Here is a 25,012-nt window from a genome sequence, read left to right on the forward strand (position 1 = left end):
TATGGTCAAGATATATGTTTTATTCAATGAAGCTACAAAATTATTTTTTTACCTTAATGTTTTTGTTATACAATGGTGGCCATCAGGTCAAATTACACCCGACCTTAAAAATTATTTTGATCATAAGAAACAAGGGTAGAAACAATACCTTAAAAATATAAAATTTTAATCATTAGATTAATTGAGTATCCTTTGACTTGTAACGTACTCAGAATAAAGTAAGTAAGCTAGCATTATTTTGATCATAAGAAACAAAAACGGAAAAAAGCAGACGAATTGTGATGTTAGTAAAAAATGAAAAAACGACTTCACTGGGGATCGAACCCAGAATCTCTGGTTCCGTAGACCAGCGCCTTATCCATTGGGCCATGAAGTCCTTGTTGATACTAGTCGTAAAATACACAGTATTAAATATACTGTAAATCTGTAAGTAAGAATATTATTACTTTGCATTTAGTTGAGCTGTTTGTTTCTTTTGCAATGCAACTTTTGCCGCCGAGTGACCGATAACTCGGGAAAGCGTCAGCGGATAGAACAAAAGTTTGGTGACTCAACAACCGGAAAGCGCTTCTACACCGGCAGCAACAAAAAGCTCTTATTATTATAATCTATTTTCCACCACCTTCTTTTTTTCCTCTTACAAATTATGATTATGTAAATAGATTATGATTATCAACTTCACCGGTGAACCGTGATAGAATATAGGAATCAAAGTATCATTGTTATTATTATTATTATTATTGACAAATTAAACGGTGGAAATTGCTTTGATTTGATGAATTCCAAAAATAGGAATTGAAAGAAAAAAAAATGGGTCAAAATAAAACGCAATCGTTTCGGAGCAAAGCAGTCCACCTTGTTTCGGATCTAACCACTGTTCTTCTCAACCCTATTTCTGACCATAACAACAACAACAAACCCTCTCTTTCTTCTTCCGTAAGTTCTCTATAAATTATTCAATTCAATCGCATAAATTTTTATTCTATACTTTCTATTTTCTATTTTCTAACTATTGCTTTGTTTATATTATTATATTATTGTTAAGGAAGAAGAGAGGGTTGATGATGAATTAAATGAAAGTGAGTTAGAGGTTGATGCTAATGGACCTGATACGTCGTCGTTTACTGCATTTTTGTATTCATTTTTGTCTTCAACTTCGGATTCTAGAGATAATGATGGAAATGATGATGATGATGATGTGAGTGTAGTAGGTGATGATATTGATGATGAAATGAATGAAAATTTAGTTGTGAAGAAGGGATTGTTATCTAAGGGTAAACAATCAATTGGTAAAGCTATTTATGTGGTTGCTAGAATGGGTGGATTTCGAAGTGGGAATCGTGGTAGGGATAATTTTGAGTCGGATGAGTGTGGTGTTGAGATGAAGAGTATTCAGAAGTTGAAAGAGGTTCCGAGTGTGGATTTGGTTGATCGTTTGCCGGAAATTTCGGAGCCTTCGATGTTGATTTCGAATAGTTTGAGGAATGCGGTTTATGATTCACTTCCGAGTCTTATTCATGGGAGGAAATGGTTGATGTTGTACAGGTAGTTTTGCATTAAGGTTTAATGCTGGCATAAGATTATGTTGTTGTGTGTTGAAGTTTTGAAGTCTTGTTGATTTGATTGATATTCTTCTTTGCAGCACATGGAAACATGGGATATCACTTTCAACTCTTTACCGGAGAAGCTTGCTTTTGCCTGGACCAAGTTTGCTGGTACAATTTCACAGCCCTCCAGCATGCATAAACTCGTGTTTTGTTTATGACTTATCTATGTCTGTTCTGCATGTTGACTGACATGAGGTGCATATTTCATACTTTAGCTAGTGTTTATTTACTAACCAACTGACATTAGGTGCATATTTCAATCAAGACGAAGCTTTTGTTGATTCGAATTTGCCAGAAGCTAAGAAACAGCTATTGGGTTTGGTGGTGGAAGCAAATTGAATTTTATTGAACCTATGGATAGTGGCATATGATTTCTGTCTGGGTTCCTAAATAGAATTTTGTTCGACTTAGAATTGAGCTATAAATGAAAAAAACAAATTCCACATATTACTGTTATGCAAAGAGTATTTCAACGAGACCTATTAATAATTTCAGACCATGTTGGTTTACAGTGATTTAATCACTTCTGTTTCCATTCCATATTCATGACATTATTGACTTCGTACGGCTGAATGCCTCAATCTATCATTGATCCCAGCTTTTGCAATACTCCTCTTCATTGATGGCATAGCATATTTTGATTCAGAGTCATGACATAGTAATTAATAGTATCAAAGAGTTTAACGAGCCTATGCGTTGAAGTCCCATGTTTACAAGCTTATGTTATTGTCCAATTTTAATCTGCAAAGATAAATGCATATTGTGTCCTTTGTTCAGCAAGACTGAGTTCTACACTCTGCATTCAGGGGTTGGTCCTTAATGTATTGTTAGCTATTCTGTTCCAGGTTGTTGGAGACCGAAAAGGAGCAGTGTTTGGTAGCTTGGTTGAAGCACCCCTTCGACCATCCACCAAGAGAAAATACCAGGTCAGATTTTTTGTTTGTACTATGATGCTAATGCTATTGCCTTATTCACTTTGTGGCAGTGTTAATTTTAACTTTTATTTAATCTTATTGATGTAAATTTTGTACAGGGAACAAACAGTACATTTGTTTTCACAAACATCTCTGGTCATCCTGTCATATATCGTCCAACAGGTATCTATTTTTTAATTAAGTCTGAACATTCTATTCTTTATCTTTCTTCTGTTGTCATAGTTATACCCTGTTTTCTTTATATAATATGATATAATAATTAATTAATTTGTGCTGTCTATTAATAACAAATATGTGTTAGTTAAATGACTAAATTACTAAATGAAGGTTTTAATTTTCCTTTTACAAAACTATGTGAGTGAGGAGCGAATTTATACAAAGTTGATTTGTTGTAATGGAAAATCATCAATTTTAATGACATGGTATCCTCACGGGTTATGTCGTGCACATTTTAGAAACGTATGTTTGGAGTTCTTATGCTGTTTCTCTTCTCTTGATTAGCTATACTGAACGAACCACAATATTGCAGGAGTAAACCGTTACTTCACACTTTGTACCACTGACTTTCTAGCGATTGGTGGGGGAGGTCATTTCGCTCTTTATTTGGAGGGTGATTTGTAAGAACTTTGTACTTACATATGCTATCTTTTTTTTCACCCTATTTCATCAAACAAATTATACCCTTCCCTCTATAATATCATTGGCCTGATTATTAATTTTTTGTTTAAATTTTTTGACATATCTACTCAAGATTGAACGGGTCAAGTTCCGTCTCCGAAACTTATGGCAATCCTTGCTTAGCACACACACCAGAATTTCAAGTGAAGGAAGTAGAGGTGTGCATAAAGCTCCCTCACTCACAGTCACCCGAACCTCCTAACCTTCCCCTCCCCTCCCCCATTTTTATCAATTTGTTGCAGCTCATTTTTTCCCTCCATATCAATGAAACATTTAAAACTTTTAAAAAAGAAAATACTAATTAGTAAATGATCTTTTCCTCCATGCAGTTGTGGGGCTTTGTATTTCCTTCAAAGTATGAAGAAATATTGAAATTGAGCAGAACAGAGACACCTGGGATCTGTCGCTGGTAAATATCTCTGAGCATGAATCAGATGTTAATCAAAGCCTTGCAGTTTGCATTTTACTGAATGGTCATGCTGAGCCACAAACCTGACATTTTCGGAGAGTAAGCGATGCAGAGTTGATAGACAATGTGATGCAAAAGTTTGTATGAATCCACCCTTATTATATCACCATGTAACTACATGCTTGTAAATATTTGCAATGCTATATGTATATACAGAGCTCATACCCATTACAAAATGGCCTATTTTGTGTAGAATAAGAATTGGAGTAAATGTATATGTTCGGTTAAACAGCTAAAGGAAAACAAAGGATAACCACACCATTCTATGAGACTCATATGATAGAGTGTGTTAAGAGAACTAGAGAATCTGTTAGAGAGTGTTTTCCAATTTTTGATTCAAGTCATACAAAAAATTATATCCCTAAACAAGCACACGAATTCTTCCCGATTCGGATACAAAAGAAATTGAGAAATAAAAAACATATTTATGCTGCCTGATTGTTAAAGTTAAAACAATCTGAACAAAAAAGAAGTGATGAACTCACTCGTGGCCTCTCTAGTGACATCCTGCCCTTGTGTCGTTCTCACCTCCGATTTGCCCTACTGTTTGCGACATCTGCTCCGTTGAACTGATACCAACTCAATCAAAGTAGCAGACCCTCTGTCGACAATTGTTCCTTCACACACAAACCAAGGATCTTGTGAGTTGCAAAACTTTCAAAGAGTGTTGTGAAGTTTTTAGATTCATTCAACTGTTTCATCTCCTCTGCATTTCCCAAATTCTTCCCTCTGATAAAACCATTACAAATGGAACCCAATTTGTTTCCTTTTCAAAAAAATGTTAAATGAATCATATAAGGAAAATCAGGAACTAAAACTCAGCTCCTCAAAGTCAGGGAATTCTGATCCCACCAATTTGGCCGGTATCATGCCTTTCTTGCGTCAAAGTCAGGGAATTCTGATCCCACCAACATCTCACTTAACATGTCATGTCAACAAGGTCACATTTTTCGTTATTCTCTACATCATTTTTTAAATGAATAAGTTCAATTAGCTCTTGACTAATGCTCCCGAAATATTTGGTTGTCTCCACACAAAGCATAATCCATCACTCATGTCACCAAATCCCACATGCAACATAATAGCTCTCGATTCATCTCAATCCACTCCACACCATAACTTTGAGGGCAAAATCATTCAACATGTAGTTTGTCTTGCCCTTTAAGAAACTGATAAACTCTATGGACGTTACAACTTACAACGATATCCAGGATGAAACACTCCAGAGAAAAAGTAAACTAACAATAGAGAAACATTTAGATATGACCATTTTCCAGTCTATTCGCCCACACGTTGTATAAGAGCCTATAAACAAACATTGCAAAGTGAAACAAACCACCAATTATTCTAGATAGAAGATCAACTATTTTAAGAACAAAGACAATATCATTAAAAAAAAATCAAGAAATTAACTATTATCCAACTAGTTACATCAAGTACAAAAGATCTAAGAAAAATACTTATATGGACTCAACTATTTGGACACCTAATTTGGTCACACTCATGGAAGAATTAATTGCTCAAGATCTAATCCCCGCAAAGATCCCAAAAGTTATATAGATAGCAAGATTGAACTAATTTGAATACTTATTGAAACGATACTCAAAGCTCATAACAAGTAAATGTCCACAATTGAAACACATCGACCTATAACAAAAAAAAAAAAAAAACAGAAAAAAGAAAAGAAACACACTGACCTCGTCACTCCCCTTCGATCATCAACACAATATTTCGAAAAAACTTTTCACCCTCTAAAAGCCCGTTGGACGTACACCACTTTTCCGCTCAAATGTGTATTTCCAAACAAAAATAAATTTTTTTAAAACTTAAATATTTGATCGGTCCATGCAAATATCCACTTTATTTCGGTTTTTGTAAAAAAAAAACTCTGATTTAGCCCTTGCAAACTCACAATCCATCTAAAATAGTAGTCCAAATCAATTAAAACTTACAAATGATAATAATGTGATAGATATTTAATGAAATATTAATCTATTAACTACATAATAACCAAAATAAAAATGCCAAAATTACAGCATGGAAAAAAACAAAATTGCCAAAAATTAACTTTGTCTATTTTGATCTCTCTCATCTTCTTCCTAATTCATACCTAAATTCTTCCTTCATTCTTCATCTTTATCCAATCTATCACCATTCCATCCTTTTACATTTTATTATTTTATAAAAGTAAAGTTAGGAGATTGGATTGGATATCAATATCATCATTTGAGGTATAGATTTCTTTCTATACCTCAAATGATCAGTCTTTAGCTTTAGGTGGGGGATACATTTTAATTTCATACCTAAAAAATAAAAATATTTAAATTTACATAAATAATTATTAAATGCTAATTTTCTTAGACTAGTAGTCTCCTTATAAAATCCCACTACTACCCTACTCAACGATGTCGTTTACTAGCGAGCATGGCAAGTTGTAAGCAGTAACAGTCGTAATTTCACGGCCGTTGTTGTGTAAAGTAACCACCGATCGCCGTACCGGTACCGGAGAATCGAAATCGGAAGAATTAAAGCCTCTGAATGGCTCCACCTAAGTCTAAAGGAGCCACTCAGAGCACCAATGCAAGAATTTTATTCTTTTCCATTCTCCTCGCTTTTCAATATGGCGCTCAACCTTTGATTTCCAAACGCTTCATCAGGTTTTGTTTTTTACGTTCTGAAATTGATTTTTTAACTTTTAAGCGTCATTTTTTGGTTGTGCATAGCAAATAATCGATGTTTGAATTATCGTTAGGAGAATGAATTATCTTCCATTTGAAGTATGCACTATGCAGTTGTTGTTGGTAATATTTGCTGGGACTTATAGCTTTAAACACAACTTATAGCTTATGAACACAACATATAGCTTATACTATAAGCTGCAAATTAAGGTATTTATCCAAACAGTAACTAAATCCTACAGGGGAATTTTGAAGGTGACCGAATTAAGAAAAACAATAAATCCAGTATTTAGTTAAAGGGGAAAGGAGAGGGATTTTAGGTTCATTGTTATTGATGTGTATGATAGACATGTGGAAAGCCGAGCCATACTGTCGAGTAGAGCATGGGAGCAACTCTTGCATAGGCACACCGCACAGCCACGAAAGAAAATTATTTAGGCACACACTCACAAATGAAAAAAAATTAATTCTTGACATGTTAGTGGTTGGTAGGGGTTTATGTAATTCAATTCAGACGGAAATTATTCGGCTGGGAAATTGGAATTTTTGGTCGAGAAGACAACAACCATTTCTATGCCCTAATTTATTGTTTTAGTTTCTTTTGAAATTTAATCAATGATGCCTAGTTTTTCCTAGGTGTACCCCAAAAATGGCATGATGCGGGCTGACATATCTGGTTATGTGTTCAACATATGGCTATGAATTTGACACTATAATAATAATAATAAACAACTAATCATTATAACAGGCCTGTGCTATCGCTTTTAACATATTAGGTTAAAAATACATACTATGTCCATGTGATCAATGGATTTAATATTTTTAGTCATCCATTTCTTTGTGCATTGATCCTTGAATTAACATTGTAATTGTGAATGACCATGTGAAGCATGCCTTAATAACTTACTTTTCCCTCTTCCAACAGCCGTGAAGTTATTGTGACTTCATCCGTTTTGTCATGCGAGGCTGCAAAGGTAACTCTCGAAATGTATTTATAGTTTCAGCATGATTTGTTAGAAAACATGTACTATAAATTGTTATTATTACTGGGAAAATTTATGTATATTTTTAATCTGCTTTTTAGGTTATGTTTGCATTGTACTTAATCGCAAAAGAAGGTAGTCTGGGAAGAATGTATAAAGAATGGACGTTGGTCGGTGCATTGACTGCATCAGGACTTCCTGCAGCTATATATGCACTACAAAATAGTTTGTTGCAAATTTCTTACAAGAATCTTGATTCACTCACATTCTCAATTCTGAATCAGACAAAAATATTTTTCACTGCATTATTTACATATTTTATGTTGAGGTATGCTCCTGCATTAAACAAATGTTAATATTTCTGCTATTTCTGTCAAGGCCCATTTGTTCAAATATGTCTAAGTGGAGATGTTAAACTGTTATCCATGTGTCCAGTAAATGGTTTCATTCATTAGTTGTTTCAGTATAAAAAATCGAAGGTAATTTGTTAAGTAGAGCAGGAATTGTTCCTGTTTCTTGTGATTTTGGCCAGCCATGGTGTAAGTTTTGTGTAGGTTGTTTTATTTGAGGCTAGGGACTTTCCTGTGCTATGTGAGTTGAGTTGAGGTCAGACTCAGAGATGTGCAGTTTCGTGTTTTCCAGCACATTCAACTGTGTTTTGTTTGGTTTGGCATATTTTACTTGCTGTTTTTCGGCGTTCTAGAAGATGTTGATTTCTTGTTCAGTTGTTACCTAACAGGTTACTCTTGGGGCACTCTTCTAAGTGGTTTCTCTTATCTTCTCTTGATGGGTTTCTGCATTTCTTCTTTGTGCTTTTTTTGGGCGCTGGGTCATTTAGCATTCCTTCTCTTCTCTTGGCTGCACTCTGATGGTTCAGTTTCTTTTTTCTTCTTGCTGATGATTTCCTTTTAAAATAGGATGTGTTGTTTTATACCTGCTCTGCAACTCTGCTACTTGTAACAAGTTAAAGCTTAGTTTTATAACGTTATTAACTGGAGGGAGTGTTAAAAAATTAGGGTTAAGGTTATAAGTCTGATTGTTGGAAGGCTTGGGCTTATAGCCGTATACTTGTAGTACTAGTACTTTACCTGATTATTAAATTAAATTTGAGTATCAAGTTAGGGATCTGTAACTCATTAGTCATTACAGCTATCAATCATATTCAAACTGTTATATATCTTTCTCTTTTCCCTCTTCTCTAGCACTAAAGCTGAATTCTAATACTGTCCACTACAAGGCATCTGATCATACTTTTTACAGGCAAAAACAATCAATTCAACAAATTGGAGCCTTGTTCTTGTTAATAGCTGCAGCAGTCTTACTAAGTGTTGGTGAAGGCTCTAACAAAGGTTCTACTGGTGCTAATGCTGATCAAGTTTTATTCTATGGAATTATTCCTGTATTAATTGCTTCAGTGCTCTCTGGACTGGCTTCTTCCCTGTGCCAATGGGCTTCTCAGGTTACTGGAACTTTCAAATTTCTGTTCAAACCTAAGTTTTCTGAATTGATCAATGTTTTTATTTGTCCAAATGATTTCTTCTATCCCAGGTTAAGAAACACTCATCATACCTAATGACTGTAGAAATGTCTATTGTTGGAAGTATATGCTTGCTTGCCAGTACCTTGAAATCTCCAGATGGGGAAGCTATTAGACGACATGGATTTTTTTATGGTTGGACTCCTCTAACTTGGGTAATGTTCTTACCAATATTTTTTTGTGATATAATTCTCTGGAGTCCGTTAGATTGTTGTTGTGCTCATGCATGTAAGTAGCCCATAAACCATCACACTGGTGTTGAAAATGAAAATGAAAATTGTAACCTCTGTGCAAAACACATACATGTACATGTAAATTTGGACCAATGTGTTTACAGGATCCGATTGATATCATTTTTTTTGTTTTGTGGGACGGGGTAATAGTTTCTGTTGATTATATACCCTGACTGCATATTGACTTTAGCTAACATAACTAAAATGTACTATTACATATGCGGTTCAGGAGTTTTTATTTTTTGTATTGAGTTCAATGCACTTCATTAAATCACATACATTTGTGATTCTAGTAGATGGAGAATTCTATCAACTTATTAATTGTATTAAACTATTAATTTCTGAGTAAAAAACCATGTTCAAAATCCGTAAACATTAACTTTTTAGTGCTTGTCCTGGGCATTATTATCCATATGCAGTGTGATTGTGTCTTTAATAGATATTGGTGTACATCAACCTAAAAAGTTGCATAACGTTCTTAATTCATTTCAGATCCCAGTAATTTCCAATGCCCTTGGTGGAATTCTTGTTGGTTTAGTTACAAGCTATGCTGGCGGTGTTAGAAAGGTAAGGTTTACTTTGTGAACTCAATTAGTTTTGGGATGGACTATCCACAGATGATGGATGAAAACGGTCATCAGATGGTAGTCGGTTCTTCTCGTTACTTTGCCGTTTTTTCGTATTCTATATCATGCCGTTGATTGTAGGAAACAGATTCTATGTATTTGATGATATTTTTTTTAATAATAACAAATGTTAGTATGTTAGCTTCATGTTGTGGGTGGAGATAGAACCCTCAACCTCAACCACTAAGCCAACCTTATATCGTCGGCAGTTGATGATATTGTTTAGTTTTGTGTTAGATTTTAGGGGCTTTAATCTACATTCTAATACAGTACATTATTTATGGATAAAAATTATTATTTCACTCTATTGGCGGAGCTATAGAGGCAGTAACTGCACAAACTTTTTGTACTTAATTGAGTTATTGGTAATTTGCTACTGGACCATATGAAATTGTTGAAGAACGTTGCAGTTACTGGACATGATGACAATTCTATGACTTCCAACATCATTCATATTTTCTGATCTGTACAAATTTACTTAAGTTCCTTTCGTTCAATGTGGTTGCAGGGATTTGTCATTGTCTCAGCTTTACTTGTTACTGCATTGCTACAATTCATTTTTGAAGGAAAACCGCCTTCATTGTATTGCCTTGTGGCTCTTCCGCTAGTTGTCAGTAGCATTTCAATATACCAGAAATACCCCTACCAGGTTAAGAAGAAGGAAGCATAAAACCTGCCGGGCATAGTATGGGGAAGTTATTTCATTAGTTCCCCACTGAAGCTCCTTTGTTTTATATCCACGACCACAATATTTAAGCATGTTGTAAATGATAGAGGGCAAGTATTCTTTTCAATGTCTGCTCAATCTCAATAGAGTTAGGGATGTCAGACTTTTTCTTTTCTATCCTCATTTTACTATTGTGGAACTTTTGAATGAGGTATTTATTTTGGTCTTCTCTTCAATGTGTGGATAGAGGGACGAAAGTGGTTCAATTTGAAATTCATGTTGCAGAAGACAATGGCTATATTATATGTACTGTTGTTGAAACTTGAAAGTGAAATTTACGTGAAAAAAAATATGATTGGAATCCTTTTTCTTCAATGAACTTGAACATTATTATGGATTAAAATTTATTTATTTTGACTAAAATTTGAATATTCTTATGTTCTTGTATATCTCCCTAAGAATATCTCTGGATTCTTAGTAATTAGTAAAATTTTCACCAAGAGACTTAACCGCGACTGATTTGGAATTTGACAAATCACGATATTGGGTATATCCCTAACTCTTGGCAAACTTTCTTGGGAGTTCTTGGCTATAAAATGTGGAAGAACAAAAATACCATGCTATTCTCTTAGCTTAAAAGGGCGGGAAAGCATCTCCTTTCTGTTGTCGCTAATATTACGAAGTTCATTAATCATTTTTCTAGCAGTCAGATGATTAATGCAATTGCAAATTCTAGGATGAGTATAGAATGGAAGTCCCTCATAGAATTATTGGAAGATTTATCAGAGTCTATCTGTGAAAAGCTTTGAACCCTTTGTCTTGGTATTAATATTGTTAAGTCATTCAACACAAAGAATGTGATTTTAGACGGACTCACCTATGATTATTAATACGGTGAATTTCAGTTTCTCTAAAAATGCTTTTATCCAAACTTCTTCTCCAAGAGTTCATTTCTCTTCTCGTCTCCGACAATTTAAATGAAGAATATCAGTTTATCATATGTTCCATGAAGCCAGCACACAAATTTTCTGGCCAACCAAAGGACATTCTTTGTTAGGTTTTAATTGACTATATTTTTCCCGCTTTAGTATTTCTTTTAGAAGGGGATGTAAGAGGTGCTAGCATACTTCATTTTATTTTGTATTTTAATTTAATTAAAAAATTTAATTTAATGTCAGTGTAAAATTGTTTTACAGTCACATTTAATAAACTGTTTTTTTAAGAAAGACAAGAAGGGTTTAAGGTACCCTAAAAAGAAGAAGGGTTTAAGGGCACAGAAAAAGTGTGCAAGTTCATTTGGAAAGAAACGATGGCAGATATTGCAAACCTATCAATAATCCCACTGATGCCAACTTCTTTTGCACCAGATTCCAAAGAAATCGCGTTTAAGACAATCCCTTCAGCATCCAAGTTCCAAATCAAACACTTCATCGAATCTTTCTACAACTTACAGGTACAAAAAGTTCGAACATTGAACGTCAAAGGCAAAACCAAGAATCGCGGTGGAACCTTAGTCGCAAAACCTAATTACAAAAAAGCTTATGTCACTCTCAAAAAACCAGTTTCCTTCACCAACGACCTTTTCCCCTTTCATCCCGCCGTCAATGCCGTCGACGACAATATCAAGAATAAGAAGAAATTGGTCGCAAATTAGTGTGAGGTATTACTCACTCCTCTGTGGTAGATGACATTTTATGTTTTTCAATATTTTCATGCCATGTGAATGTTGATTTTTTTTTTTCTTTTTCAATTCAGGTTCTCATGAAAAACATTGGATCAATATCACTTTGTTTATCAACTTTGAAGGCTTCATATAGTTTTGTTATTTATCGAATGTTTGGGAAACAATTTGTAACCTTTAAAATCAAATTTTTAATGAAGAAATTGTGGTTTTTGCAAAGGAACAACTTCATTGTTTCAAATTAAAATAGGTTTATGCTTAGTCAGACTTTACTTACCTCGCGGCCAAACTCGAAATTATCAGGGTCCCCTTCTCCTGAGAACCGGAGGGTTAACACGAAAAGAAAAACTTGAATAGGTTTTTGCCTCTAAATCTCCATTTGACTAGAAGTGATAGAGAGTTGTTTCATTTTTCTGCAATGCTAGTGTTTAGTTTTACTTTCATCTGCATTCTTCATACAGTAGTTCATATTGCTAATAAACTGTAGTAGTATGTCCTTTGAGACTTGAGAGTGATTTAGTCACTTGAGAGACTAAATCCATTCTCGGTCGTAGTTATGTATTATTTGTATTGCAGCATTTGGAAGCCTCTATGTGTAAAAGGAACTTTTCTTTCTTTGAAGCAAACAACATCTTTAGATATAAAATTTAGACTATATGCTTCATATACAAAATATTTTGCAACAGATTTTTTTTATGTGGAAATACTTTTAAGACGTGGAGAGCCTTCTTCTCGGGGCTGATCTACGACGAGTGCGGTTTGGTGATGTGGGTATATCTTGTCCATCTCTAGTTTCACATCCTGCATGTTTTACATGAAAGGAGTTTTTGATCTTGCGCCAATTTAAACCCCAGCTTGATGGATTCTTTGACTTGTCGTTGTTGCTTAATTTTTTATACTCTTCTTGCAACTCAAAGTAGTCGTTCTGCAGTTCTACCATATTGGACTTTACATTCTCGAGTTCTGTTTTGAGTGTTTTAATGTCCATACTTGCAGATATCTGGTTTACATCATGTTCAGAGTTTATTCCACTCTGTGCTGGTTCCTTCTCTTGCATTGCTGCCCTCATCTTTACTTGCTCTGCAAAAAGAACCTGCAGTGTAACTCTGGTTCAGGGGACAACATTTTAAGCTCATATTAGCTCTAAATATATGATTTTAACTATCATTTATCATGCTCCACGCTATCTTAGATGATATGTCTATATATATATATTTTAAAAATCGGTATCCGGCCCAAGGGGACCAATCCCACTGCCCACTTGTGGGGGCCCTGTTTAAAGCCAGAGTTTTTTTTACTCTGTATGGACTAGCCCACCGAATTTGGCACCAGGGGGAATTGAACCTGAGACCTTGAGAGGAGCACACTCCAAGGTCCCAAGCCAACTCCACTAGGCCAACCCAAGTGGGTTGATATGTCCATAATCTTAACCAGCTCCACAATGTTTTGTCGAATTCAATTGTCTTATGAAAAATGAATTTGGAAATATTTTCTTCTTTCTGTTGAATCACAGTGATTTCTTAAAAGCCTTTTAACAGATGCTGCTAGGTCTAAATTGTACTTTATGATAATGATAATCTCAATTTCTTTTTTTCTTTTTTTTTTCTGCATGGAATTTGAATTTCTTAAAACTCTAGTTGGTGATCATTTCGTAATTTATCATGTATGAAACTAAAATAACTGAAAACTAAGTTCCAGGAAGCTGTACCTGGACAATCGTTCTTAGAGGCAATCTATCATTTTGCGCAGCATGTATGCATGCATCAAGTGAGAGTTTTTCACAGTTCATTATTTTGCAGAGTCTTCTACGGTCATGATCAGTCAGTGAAGGATGGGTCTAGAGAAACATCAAATTCATCAATATTAAATGTCAAAACTTTGTTTTTAAATATGTTTTTCAACACTTCAAACTTGAAACACAAACAAGTACAGATTAAAAGACAGACCTTAAGGTAGGTGTCAATGGCTCTATATAGACCATCATCAAATGATCGAGTATATTCTGGTAGCAATTCAGCTAAGACTTGGAACTTTGTAATTGAAAGATTTGGATCTGTTGCAACTTCAGCTAGGTAATTGTCCATGAGCCTATTCAATTTCCCAGACTTTTGTTGCAGTTGCATTTGTTGTTTTTCATGCATCAAGAAGTATTCAAAAATCCGTTGCACTACATCTATGTCTTGCATAGTGCAGTCTTCGGGTGAATTAGGCATGCTACAAATGAAAAACAAAAGAATAGAACAAAGAAAAAGATAGAAATTAGTGTCTTTGGTCATTTTCATAAGCCTTGGCTTATTTTTTGGTTTAGTGGGTTATATAATTTGATTTGATCTTCAGCATTAATGCCAATTTCAATGTGAAGGAAAAAATGAATTGTAAAATACTCACTTGACCATTTTTCCTTGATCTCTATTTTGATATCTAGGAATTAAAAGATCATTCACCTCAGCATCTTCTAACACCATGCCAACCCTCTTTTCAAGGTCCGAAATGAGTGCTGGTGATACAGAATACATCATTGCCATCTTTAACATCTGCAACAAGAACTTACATGGGACAGCTTCTTGTTGAGTAGGAATTATGCTTACTAGGCTTTCAATAATCGTCGTTTGCTCCTTGCTATGTGCAGCGCTCTCTTGTTTCTTCCTACCAAATATAGTGAACTGTAGATTACTTTTTTCATGCCCATATCCTCTTAGTCCTTCCAACTCTTCAGACATTCCTGGTAGCCATCTCTTGGCATATTGCATGATACATTTACCAATGGTCTCTGGCTTGATTCCCTTTGCCTTTATTGCTGAAATTATCCGCATAAAATGATCAATCCGGAGGGTGGCCACATCATTGAACCACCAGCTTTCTTGATTAGATGTTGCATCCTCACTTGTGTGCTTATTTTTAGAAGCCTTCAAAGCTATAGAATCACAGCATCTTCTAACAATTTGGATGTTTTCAACCCATGGAGAGAGATTTTCACAAGATTTCAGAACAGTGACAGTGTCTTTCCATGAAGAAAGCACGACAAATGTGAGGAAAGCTTCGGTCTTGGAAATGAGATTGCCATCTTCTAGTTCTTCTGTCATCTCTAGGAATTCTGATGCACATCTTAGTGCAGCTACGTTATCTGAGTTGAAGTCTATGGGGAGACCATAACAGAATTTTAGAATTGTTTCAAATGTTTCCGATCCACCTGGAAAGTTGTCAAGCTTGAGCACATTGCCAGAATTTGAGATCAGAGGCTGAACTTCCAACCGTCCTATGTAGCCGCATTTTGATATAATGGGGTACTGTTACACAAAAAGTAGCCAACATATCAAAGGATTACGTTGCTATTTGGGGAGAAGTGGTTTCTTTTTTATCATTAGTTTTAGTTTATGCATTTTAATTATACAACATGACCCTGTTTTTATTCGAATTCCTGTTTTAAAGATTTTGCTAAAGTAAGGTAAAAACATTTTTATTTACTAGATTTTCTTTTTACAAAATCTTGAAAACATTAAACAAAATTAAAACAGCGATTCCCTATCCATGTTTGATGTACTGTCTACCTCTCTTGAGGGACTTTTTCCTCCTCTTTCTCTATCTATCCAAAAGGGGTGGTGGGGGTGGGGGAAAGACATATGGTCGCACAACTCACACACTAGGAAGAAAGGAGTAAATGGTTTATGCTCCCTATTGACAAAATTGTGCTCTTCACCAGTCAGTATCAATCATTAGATGAGAGATTACTAATATAGACAGTGTTATGATTATTTAATTATCTTGTCCCTCATAAACACTGCAGATGATACTGTTTAGAAGAATTTTACTGTGCTAAATAGTTTTCTGCATTTATGAGGCTTTATGTTATGATGTTTATCGATACCTTGTGTACATTATAAGTTGTTTCCTGGACTTGAATTGAAAAGTCTGTTGGGATTCGAGGAGCAACGAACCTGCATAAGCCAAAATCAGAAAGAAAAAGTACAGAAAAAAATTCACTCATACAAAAAGAACTAGTGGTATAAAACATAAGAGCGATGGGGGGAGAACCGTCTTTGCTTAGACATGCATACTTAATTTCATTTAGACTTCTACCAGCTTTTTAGCTGCATAAAACATAAAGTATTCTATTTCTGGCAGTACCTTGAATGTTCACTTTTGATGCTATCAGCTATTGTGACATGTTTGTTGGGAATAACTATGCTTTTATCTGAAACTTGATCAGTTCTCTCAGGCTGACTTTCAGGGTCTGTTGCTTGGGCCACTTGAAGTGATTTCATAGTGATTCTTGAGCTAACTGCAGCAAGCTTGGGACTAGACATAACATTATGATGACTAGTCTAAATGATATAAGAAACCAGACATGTTGTCTAAATTAATGCTGAGAACTGTTCTGTGGCCAGTGTATAGTTGTAGTTAAGACGGTTGTTGGGATGTTTCTTTCCTTCTAGGCTATCAACTTCCATAAAATTCTATGATCATATGGAATAGGAATACTATAATTGCCAGATGTTTAAGTGAAACCATATATACACATGTTATGTGGTTTCCTCTGAGTTAGGTTTGACAGAGTGATCAGGATTGAGTGATTAGTTTCTGCAGTTGTGTGTGGAGAATATACGGTTTTACACACAAATTATCCATATTATTTGTAACTGGATTACCATTTGTATTTACATTTATATATTAATTATATTTAGTTAGTGAAGACTGAAGCATTTAACATGAAAGGATATGTTTGGCTTTCATTGTCAGCATCAAGGTGCATATCATAACAGATGTGATTTACTAGCATTACAGTATTTTTTATAGGTTAGAATTTCTCATTTTAATTTTTTAACCTTATCATAGTAACATCAATATGTGATTGTTATGAAAATCTGGGCCATGATTTGTCCCCCTTAAGCCATACAAAGTGCAAACAATTTGAGGAATTGTGGCTCACAATACTATACGTCACTGTTTACATTCAATTATTTGTATACTTTTATTTTCATCCCAAAACTACAAAAAATGCGATATGAATATAAATATATTGGTTACATTTTTTCTGTTCTTTTATTAGTGACGAAAAATTATCCTAGTACACAAATAAAATTAACAATAAGACATATCATCCACAAGTTTTATGTTTTTAATTTTAATAGTGTGTCCATCATACCTTTTTTTGGGGTCAAAATGTATCCATCATACTAAACGACGAAGATTTATAAGGTAGGAAATAGAATGTTTTTTATGTTTATGAGTAACGTGGATTAAATGGATCAACATTTTGGGTGTGATTTATAATAGAAAAGTGCCACTTTAAGATTAAAGAGGGATTCTAGACGAGGATTCAGTCTTATGTTCGGGCGCTTGTGGTGAGAAGGAAACTCTTTCACATTTGTTATTTGATTGCGACTTCTTTGGGGTTGTTGTTTGGTATGAGGTGGCAAGTTGGTTGGGTTTCTCTCTTGCCCCTCCACGTGAAGCCACTACTATCGTTCTGTATTTTGGAGGTCCGTTGCCTCGGATGAGAAATGTTCTTTACTTGATATGGGCGACGTGTTGTTGGTATGCTTGGAGGAATGCAACAATCGTATTTTTAAGGTTAAGGTTGTGTCTAAGGATCAATTGGTGGGGACTATTAAAATGGTGGTGGTGGCTTAAAACTAGGAAAAAATGTTTTAGTTTTGATAGTCAACAGTGGTGGTCGAACCCTGCTGGTTGTTTGGGTTTATTATAGTTGGTTGCCATTGTGTGTGGAAGGAATTGTAGTGTCTCGGGAATTTATATCTTTTATGCTCTCGTTCTTGGTGCGTAGAAATTGCTATATTCTTTTTTTTTTTCTTTCAAAAGTCATAGTAATGTTTTGTGGCATGACTAGAGATTTCTCATAGATCATACAATATTCTTTCTTCCGCCCTTGAGCTTTGCATGTTTTTGTTTTGTGATCCGTCTGTTTAAACTCTTTGTACTTTATTTTTAGAGATATCTTATGCCTTTTTAATGTTATTTTTTTGGCCTCTTAAAAAAAAACCTTATGCATATGATCATTATAGATCAAATACAACAATTATTCAATCATCTTAAAAAGTTTAGGATAAAGCTAACATATGCCCTAAAAGTACATACTAAGAAACTTAGTATAAATGTCTAAAAAGTCCGTGCATTTAATTTGATAAAAGTCAAAATACTATTTTTTTTTTAAAATGTAAGTTTTTTACTTTTGAATTCTTTAACACGTACCAAAAGAGCCAAAAAAAAAAAAAAAGGCCAAAAGGGTGGGGGGGTGTAAATGTAATAATGATTGATTTGGCAACGTGGGTGTTTGTGGTCAAAGTTTGTTTATTTTGTGGGGGTGTAGGGACTAAAATAATTAAATAAAGATAGAGATGAAAAAGGAAAAATGAAATGAAAGTTGGCATAATGCGGTACTACTACTACTACTATATGATATAGGCAAGTTCTAACATGCACAAGTGCACCATATGGTGCACGGTGCACAAATTAGCGTTTTCATTATATCGAATACGAATTTTACAAAATTTATCGTTGGATTGAAAGTTTATATCATATAGATCATTCATAAAAAAAATTTAAAAAATTTAAAAATCATTTGATATGTTATTGAGACTCGTAAAGATTAACGATATTTAATAAAAATTTATAAACCGTTAATTTTGACGGGTCTCAATAACATATCAAATGATTTACAATTTTTTCAAAAAAAATTATGGATGATCTATATGATATAAACTTTCAATCCAACGGTTGGTTCAAAAAAAAAAATTTCAATCAAACGGTGAATTTTGTAAAATTCGTATTCGTTACAATGAAATCGTTAACTTGTGCACCGTGCACCATATGGTGCACTTGTGCATGTTAGCCAAAGCCTATGATATATGATGATATCTCTCTCAATAATAATAATAATATATAGGCTTAATTAGTCTATTGATCCCTTAAAGACATTTTAGGTTTTACAATGGTCCCTTAAAGAAAAAAAAGTCCGGATTGGTCCCTTAAAGAAAAAAAGGCCCGAATTGGTCCCTTAAAGACATATATTTTTGCCATATTGATTCTTTCCGTTAAATTTTAACTCCAAATATAACAAAAAATTTCAAAGGTTAAAATTTTAAAAATTAATAAGGTTTTTAGTAGACCACTTACACTTAATAACATCCACAATTCAGTCTACTAAAACTAACGTTTTTTGTAAAAAAATTGACGGAAAGGACCAATTGAGAAACAAATGTGTCTTTAAGGGACCAATCCTGACCTTTTTTTCTTTAAGGGACTATTATGAAACCTAAAATATCTTTAAGGGACCAAAAGATTAATTAAACATAATATATATCAACGTGGTTGGCGGTTTCTACTCTACTATATATATAAAACGACTAAGTCGAAAATCGCGTGTATTCTATTCTATTCTATTTGCTCATCATCCTTAATTAATTTCGTCTCTTTCTCTCTGTTTTCTTCTTCAAATCACATTTTTCACAGATTCATTCATTCATTCAGATCTCAATTTTCATTTGATAGAATAAAACGAACGATCTCTCTCTCTCTCTCTCTCTCTCTCATAAATGGCGACGGTTTCACCTCTCGCCAAATACAAACTCGTTTTCTTAGGCGATCAATCTGTTGGCAAAACCAGCATCATCACCCGTTTCATGTACGACAAATTCGACACCACCTATCAGGTTCATCAATCCTTCATCCATTCTCAATTTTCATTTTGCTATGCTTTTTTCATTATCAATTTCTGTTCATTATTATTATTATTATTTCTATCGCAATTGAAAACAACATTTACGACATGCGTTAATATATGTGTATTTCATTTTTCACGTCAATTATTAATACGATACATCATCCCCTATGAATGATTTTATATGTGATTGAAATTTCGTTAGATATGTTGTTAATCAATGAAGTGATTGATTAATTAGGACTTTTGGAGGATATATCATCGTATATTTATGATTAAACTGATCCCTAAATATAAATCGGAAGCTCCAAATTGAATCGGTTTTTTGAAAATTAGCGATCACATTGACCATTCAGGAATCAGGATCCATAATTTGAGATACTTCTCGTTTAATATTAACCTTCAACCAAGTGATTGGGTTCAAGTGGTTAATTAGCACATCCCAAGGATGAATGTTCATTCGTTCGGGAGAACCTGAGTTTGATTCCTGGGAGGAATAATACTGGTTGGACTTTACTTACCTCCCAACCAAATTCTGGATTATCAGGACCGTCTTCCCCCGAGAACCGGGGAGTTAACACAAAAAAAATAATATTAACCTTCAATTCATACAAGATATCAGGCTTAATTTCTTTTTTTAGCTTTAACATTTACATTGTTTGCTTCATGTTTCTGCTTGGTGCTTACAAATTTTCTGGTTCTATAATTTCAGGCTACTATCGGTATTGACTTTTTGTCAAAAACAATGTACCTTGAAGATAGAACTGTTCGTTTGCAGCTTTGGTAGGATAAGTTCCTCTTTGAATCATAGTATATGTACAAGCTCAACCTATTTTATATGTTTGTTTAATTTGCAGAAGTTGTTTTAGAGTACACATGGTGTTGTAGCCAATGCCATGTAGGTGTTTTTTGTTTTACCTTTTCTTTTTACTATAGCATTTCTGATCTTAGTATATTTTACTTCCAGGGATACTGCAGGTCAAGAAAGATTCAGAAGTCTCATTCCAAGCTACATAAGAGATTCTTCTGTTGCTGTTATTGTATATGACGTAGCTAGTAAGTTATATGTTTTTTTTTTTATCAATTTCATTATCTAATTAATGAGTTTTGATTTGCTCCATTTAGTGTATCCTCCATTTAGTCCTGCTCATTTTACTGATGCACGGTTTGTGGCAAAAAACAATTCAATGCTAGGATTTAAAATATGAAAATCATTATTTTTTTCTAATAAAGAACTAAAAGGAAAACACGTTTCATTGGTACACTCCCTCTTTCCTCCGAAATATGTTTACCCTCCCGTCTCCTCTGAAAATCTGATCTGGACAGTGGTTGGAAATGCGAATGTTCACGGTCTCAATCACTCCCTTTCCGGTTCCTCACACTGGTTCACCGTAACCACTTTCACTCCCTCTCCTTCAGATTCACCGTCTGATTCCTTACACCTCTCCATGGACGACGCTACCAAGCAAAATCAACTCGAAACAGAAACTATGTTTCATCATTCCGAAAACCGCACCTGCGAGATGCGGTAACGGCGGTGGGGTGAGTTAGACGTGAACAGATTCTCTCTTGAATTTGTGCAATTTTCCTTAAAAACAGCAACAAATAGGTGACAGGGAGATGGCGAGGAACTCGGTTCGTTTCGATGGGGAAGAGAAAAAGTGAAAGGGAGAAGAAGAATTGGTCGTTGAGAAGAAGAGGAATGCTGATTTTTTAATCTGAGCCGATGAATTTTATTTTGCCACGTGCCACGCATCGGTGAAACAAAATGTACAACTCGAGCGGATGGGGACTGGAGCATATCTGAACTCCTAATTAAAAAGATTTCAATTTTATATATTTGCTGATGTTCTCTTGATGAAATTTTTAAGACTAATTTTGTTACTCAGGGAAAAGAGGATTTTGTAGTATATAAATGCATTCTTGATATAGATGTTTGAGCGGCTTCTCCTGTCTTTTTTAGAAATACGTTATGTTGTCATGAGAACATCTCCCTCCCTCCCAGGATGTGTGTGCTTATGTGCATGCAGCAGTCTGTTCTCTTGAGTTGAGATCCTCTCTATTTCTCAAAATAAATGGAGTGTTCCATTTATGAAGAGAGAAAGACACAAGTGGAAGATTTGTGGGATTCACTTGGTAAAATAATTTTGAAAATTGGTCCCTCTAATATTTCATTTGTGTCTATCTCTCTCATAAATTGAGCCTCCATTTCTTTTGAGAAATGGATAGGATCTTAACCATGTTCTCTTATGCCTTCTTTTTATCTAATAAGTGTTTGCATTTGGATCTGAAAGTTTTGTAGTCATTTTAATGTTTTTTCTTTCCAGATAAATAACAAATATATTTAACCTCAATGTATAGTTATTAATCTAAGTAAGCTGTTCTAATGTAGACAGGCAATCATTTCTGAACACAAACAAGTGGGTTGAGGAGGTACGTCAAGAACGTGGCAGTGATGTTATCATTGTCTTGGTTGGAAACAAAACTGATCTTGTTGAGAAAAGGTAAGTACTGAGCTACTGAGTACGGTCTATATATTCACAACTGGTTTGCTTACTGGATATGGTTTAACTTTTGTAGAATATCATGTTGGAGTTTCCATGTTATGAATATGTTCCAATTCATCTTGTCTAGTTGCTCAAATTTTTGGCATAGAAAAACTAGTTAATAACTTACCATGTTCTTTATAGTTTTGCTATGATAGAGTGCAGTTGACTACCTAATAGGCAATTCAAGTTGATCATAGTCAACATGGTATAGTACATTGATTAAACAACACTATATTGTTTCATCATATCAAAAGCCATATCTGCAGTAAAGTTAATATCTACAATATTGGAGTTTCTTTTTCAACTAGATCTGCAAATGCCTGGTAGATTAAATATAATTTAGGATACTTCAATATAAATTCTTTTTAGGGTGTGAAATATGCATTAGTAGTTACAATCATTGTGATTTTACCGTCTAATTTTCTATTACCAGGCAGCTTGTGCACTTCATGTTTGACTTTTAAGATTCAAGTACTGTGATGTTACTGTCTTATTATCTTTTTTACATGGCCACTTTATTACTTAACAGACAAGTTTCTATAGAGGAAGGAGATGCCAAGTCCAAAGAATTTGGAATCATGTTTATAGAAACCAGTGCGAAAGCAGGCTTCAATATCAAGGTGAAAATTAATTAATGGAATTTCATAGTTCCTCTGGTATTTTTTGTTTATTAGAGCATGCTCCTCAGCTATGGTGCAGGTGATCTATAATATCAATATGCAAAACGCCGATATGATTAATTTCCTCTAACTTTTACATAGAATATAATACACCATTTAAACATCAAATTGATGATCAACTAGTTCATTTTCCAAGTTTATCTTCTTTCCATATTGGTTTGTGTCCTCATTGTTATCTGTCAATGCAAAATTGCAGCCTTTGTTTCGTAAGATTGCTTCAGCCTTGCCAGGGATGGAAACTCTTTCTTCTACAAATAAGGAAGACATGGTTGATGTAAATTTAAAACCCACAGTGAATAATTCCAATACAGAGCAACAGGGAGGAGGTTGCGCATGTTAAAGGATATTCTCCTAAGAATCAGTAGATATATATGTTCACTGAGTATTACTTGGAATGACTGCTTAAATGTAAAGTGAAGCGGAGGAAAAGTGCTTTCACATCAATGATCAGTTAATTGGTGCGTGGGACAAATTGCGGTAATGGTTTTGATGTATGACAAAAAGATTGATATTATTTTTTCATTTGTTATACAATTAGTCCCTGGATGTAAGAATACAGGTAATAAACAAGCCCTCTAAATTGTCTGTCTTAGATGTATGCTATCCTTTCTTCTCTTTTTGTCAAATATTTTATTCTTGAAGTGCAAGGCCAGAAATATATAACCCTCCCTCCACTCCAACCGCCCCCTTTTGCCTTAGGACACTCATGGTCATAAGAAAAGCAGAGTTGCCTACTTTTGTAGGGATGATCGTGTTATTTTTGTTGAACCTAAACTAGAGAAGGTCTTGGTCACAATGAACCTAAACCGGACAAGGTCTTGGTCACAAAAATTTGCGCGCAATGTTTAGAGGCACACACATAATAAGGAAAAAGTAGAACGTTGTGTAATAAAGAAAAAAAAGTAGAACAAGGCGTTGCTTTGCTACAATTAGAATCTAAATTGTGTTTAGAGCTGAAACAACAAAAAGTGAAGAATAAATAAATAGGTTTTTTTTGGGGGGCTTGAAGTTCCCGAATTGTGACCGGACCTCACGAGAACCTACAAATGGAGCGATTTTCTCCACATGCAAATTGATTTTGAAGCAAAGAAAGTTGCTCACTAACCTACAGACGGTGTTTACTGTATACAATTTAAATTTTATGTACCAATATACAAACGGCTGATTACCGCTGCCACGGTTTGTTTCGGCACGACTACCGCAACTACTATGTTCAAGATGCTTTGGTCTACCTTACCACTATTTTGTGTCTTGCGCTTGCTGTAATACCCTGTTTCAGGTCGTTTAACTCTTTTCTTGTATTGAATAACCCATCTCATATTTTTATGAATTTTGTTGTCCATGTTTAGTATCATTGCAAGCCACCGTAATTTTCCAAAAACTAACAAAAAGTAGACGGACAACAAGCTGCGCCGCTAAATCTTTTTGGATAGTAAAATTCAATCTTTGAAAAAAACTAGTTCATCATAATTTTGAAAAAACTAGTTATCATAATTTTGAAAAAACTCATTGTGATATCAAATATGAATTTCAATAATCATTTTTCGACCAAATAACAATCCAACCAACAATGCAATTAAGTGCCCCATTACAAAGTTGACAACTTATCGGTGAGAAAATTTTGCATGGTATTTAGTCACACACACATAGTTGATAAAAGGTAGAAAAAGAAAATATTAAATAATATGTATTTTTAAAATAATTTAATGATATATATTTTTATGTGAGTGTGACTAAATATTTGTGACCGTATAAATATTTTTTTTTATCAGTACCATCTTCTACCATAACTTTAATTTACGGACATTCATGTATTAGTACACAAAACAATCTCCAACGAGTCCAACCTAATCTATAAAGAAAATTTGCTCCTTAAAAGTTTATGGATCAAGATTCAGTGCAGTTGAAAAACGATGCAATCATACAGTCGACAAGTTCAAAATCGTTCGAACCAAATCAATCGATTCTTAAAATCTCAACCATCTGATTTTGATGAAATAGTTCCGTGATG

The 25,012-nt window shown here is 34.4% G+C and overlaps 4 protein-coding genes and 1 non-coding gene across 7 annotated transcripts; 3 read left to right on the forward strand and 2 right to left on the reverse strand.

Moving 5' to 3' along the window:
* Positions 1–274: 274 nt before the first annotated feature.
* Positions 275–4,017, forward strand: LOC123916971 (TLD domain-containing protein 2). Its single transcript, XM_045968567.1, has 8 exons — positions 275–936; positions 1,046–1,545; positions 1,643–1,715; positions 2,453–2,533; positions 2,641–2,704; positions 3,072–3,159; positions 3,294–3,378; positions 3,550–4,017. Exons 1-8 carry the CDS (start codon positions 811–813, stop codon positions 3,631–3,633), a joined length of 1,101 nt encoding a protein of 366 aa, XP_045824523.1. The 5' UTR covers positions 275–810; the 3' UTR covers positions 3,634–4,017.
* On the reverse strand, positions 304–376 carry TRNAR-ACG. The gene has a single exon. It is a non-coding gene; the product is annotated as a tRNA-Arg (tRNA).
* Positions 4,018–5,760: 1,743 nt separating the features above from the next.
* Positions 5,761–10,788, forward strand: LOC123916972 (UDP-N-acetylglucosamine transporter ROCK1). The gene is made up of 7 exons (XM_045968569.1): positions 5,761–6,346; positions 7,293–7,341; positions 7,452–7,678; positions 8,611–8,809; positions 8,899–9,042; positions 9,613–9,687; positions 10,255–10,788. Exons 1-7 carry the CDS (start codon positions 6,228–6,230, stop codon positions 10,414–10,416), a joined length of 975 nt encoding a protein of 324 aa, XP_045824525.1. The 5' UTR covers positions 5,761–6,227; the 3' UTR covers positions 10,417–10,788.
* Positions 10,789–12,688: 1,900 nt separating this feature from the next.
* On the reverse strand, positions 12,689–16,724 carry LOC123916973 (BTB/POZ domain-containing protein DOT3). Of its 3 annotated transcripts, none has more exons than XM_045968570.1 (6): positions 16,220–16,724; positions 15,960–16,029; positions 14,483–15,381; positions 14,041–14,308; positions 13,803–13,931; positions 12,689–13,187 (listed from the first exon to the last, which is right to left on the reverse strand). In XM_045968570.1, the coding sequence occupies exons 1-6, from the start codon at positions 16,396–16,398 to the stop codon at positions 12,804–12,806; spliced, it is 1,929 nt and encodes a 642-aa protein (XP_045824526.1). In that variant the 5' UTR covers positions 16,399–16,724; the 3' UTR covers positions 12,689–12,803. The 3 variants fall into 3 exon arrangements, with proteins under 3 accessions (XP_045824526.1, XP_045824528.1, XP_045824527.1); XM_045968572.1 differs by having other exon boundaries at positions 12,689–13,174; positions 16,220–16,650; XM_045968571.1 differs by having other exon boundaries at positions 12,689–13,200; positions 16,220–16,650.
* A 2,687-nt stretch (positions 16,725–19,411) lies between these two features.
* On the forward strand, positions 19,412–23,642 carry LOC123916975 (ras-related protein RABH1e-like). The gene is made up of 6 exons (XM_045968573.1): positions 19,412–19,764; positions 20,485–20,555; positions 20,740–20,828; positions 22,165–22,276; positions 22,851–22,941; positions 23,198–23,642. Exons 1-6 carry the CDS (start codon positions 19,648–19,650, stop codon positions 23,339–23,341), a joined length of 624 nt encoding a protein of 207 aa, XP_045824529.1. The 5' UTR covers positions 19,412–19,647; the 3' UTR covers positions 23,342–23,642.
* The last annotated feature ends 1,370 nt before the right edge of the window (positions 23,643–25,012 follow it).

This window comes from Trifolium pratense, linkage group LG3, assembly GCF_020283565.1.
Source record: "Trifolium pratense cultivar HEN17-A07 linkage group LG3, ARS_RC_1.1, whole genome shotgun sequence".
NCBI lineage: Eukaryota > Viridiplantae > Streptophyta > Magnoliopsida > Fabales > Fabaceae > Trifolium > Trifolium pratense.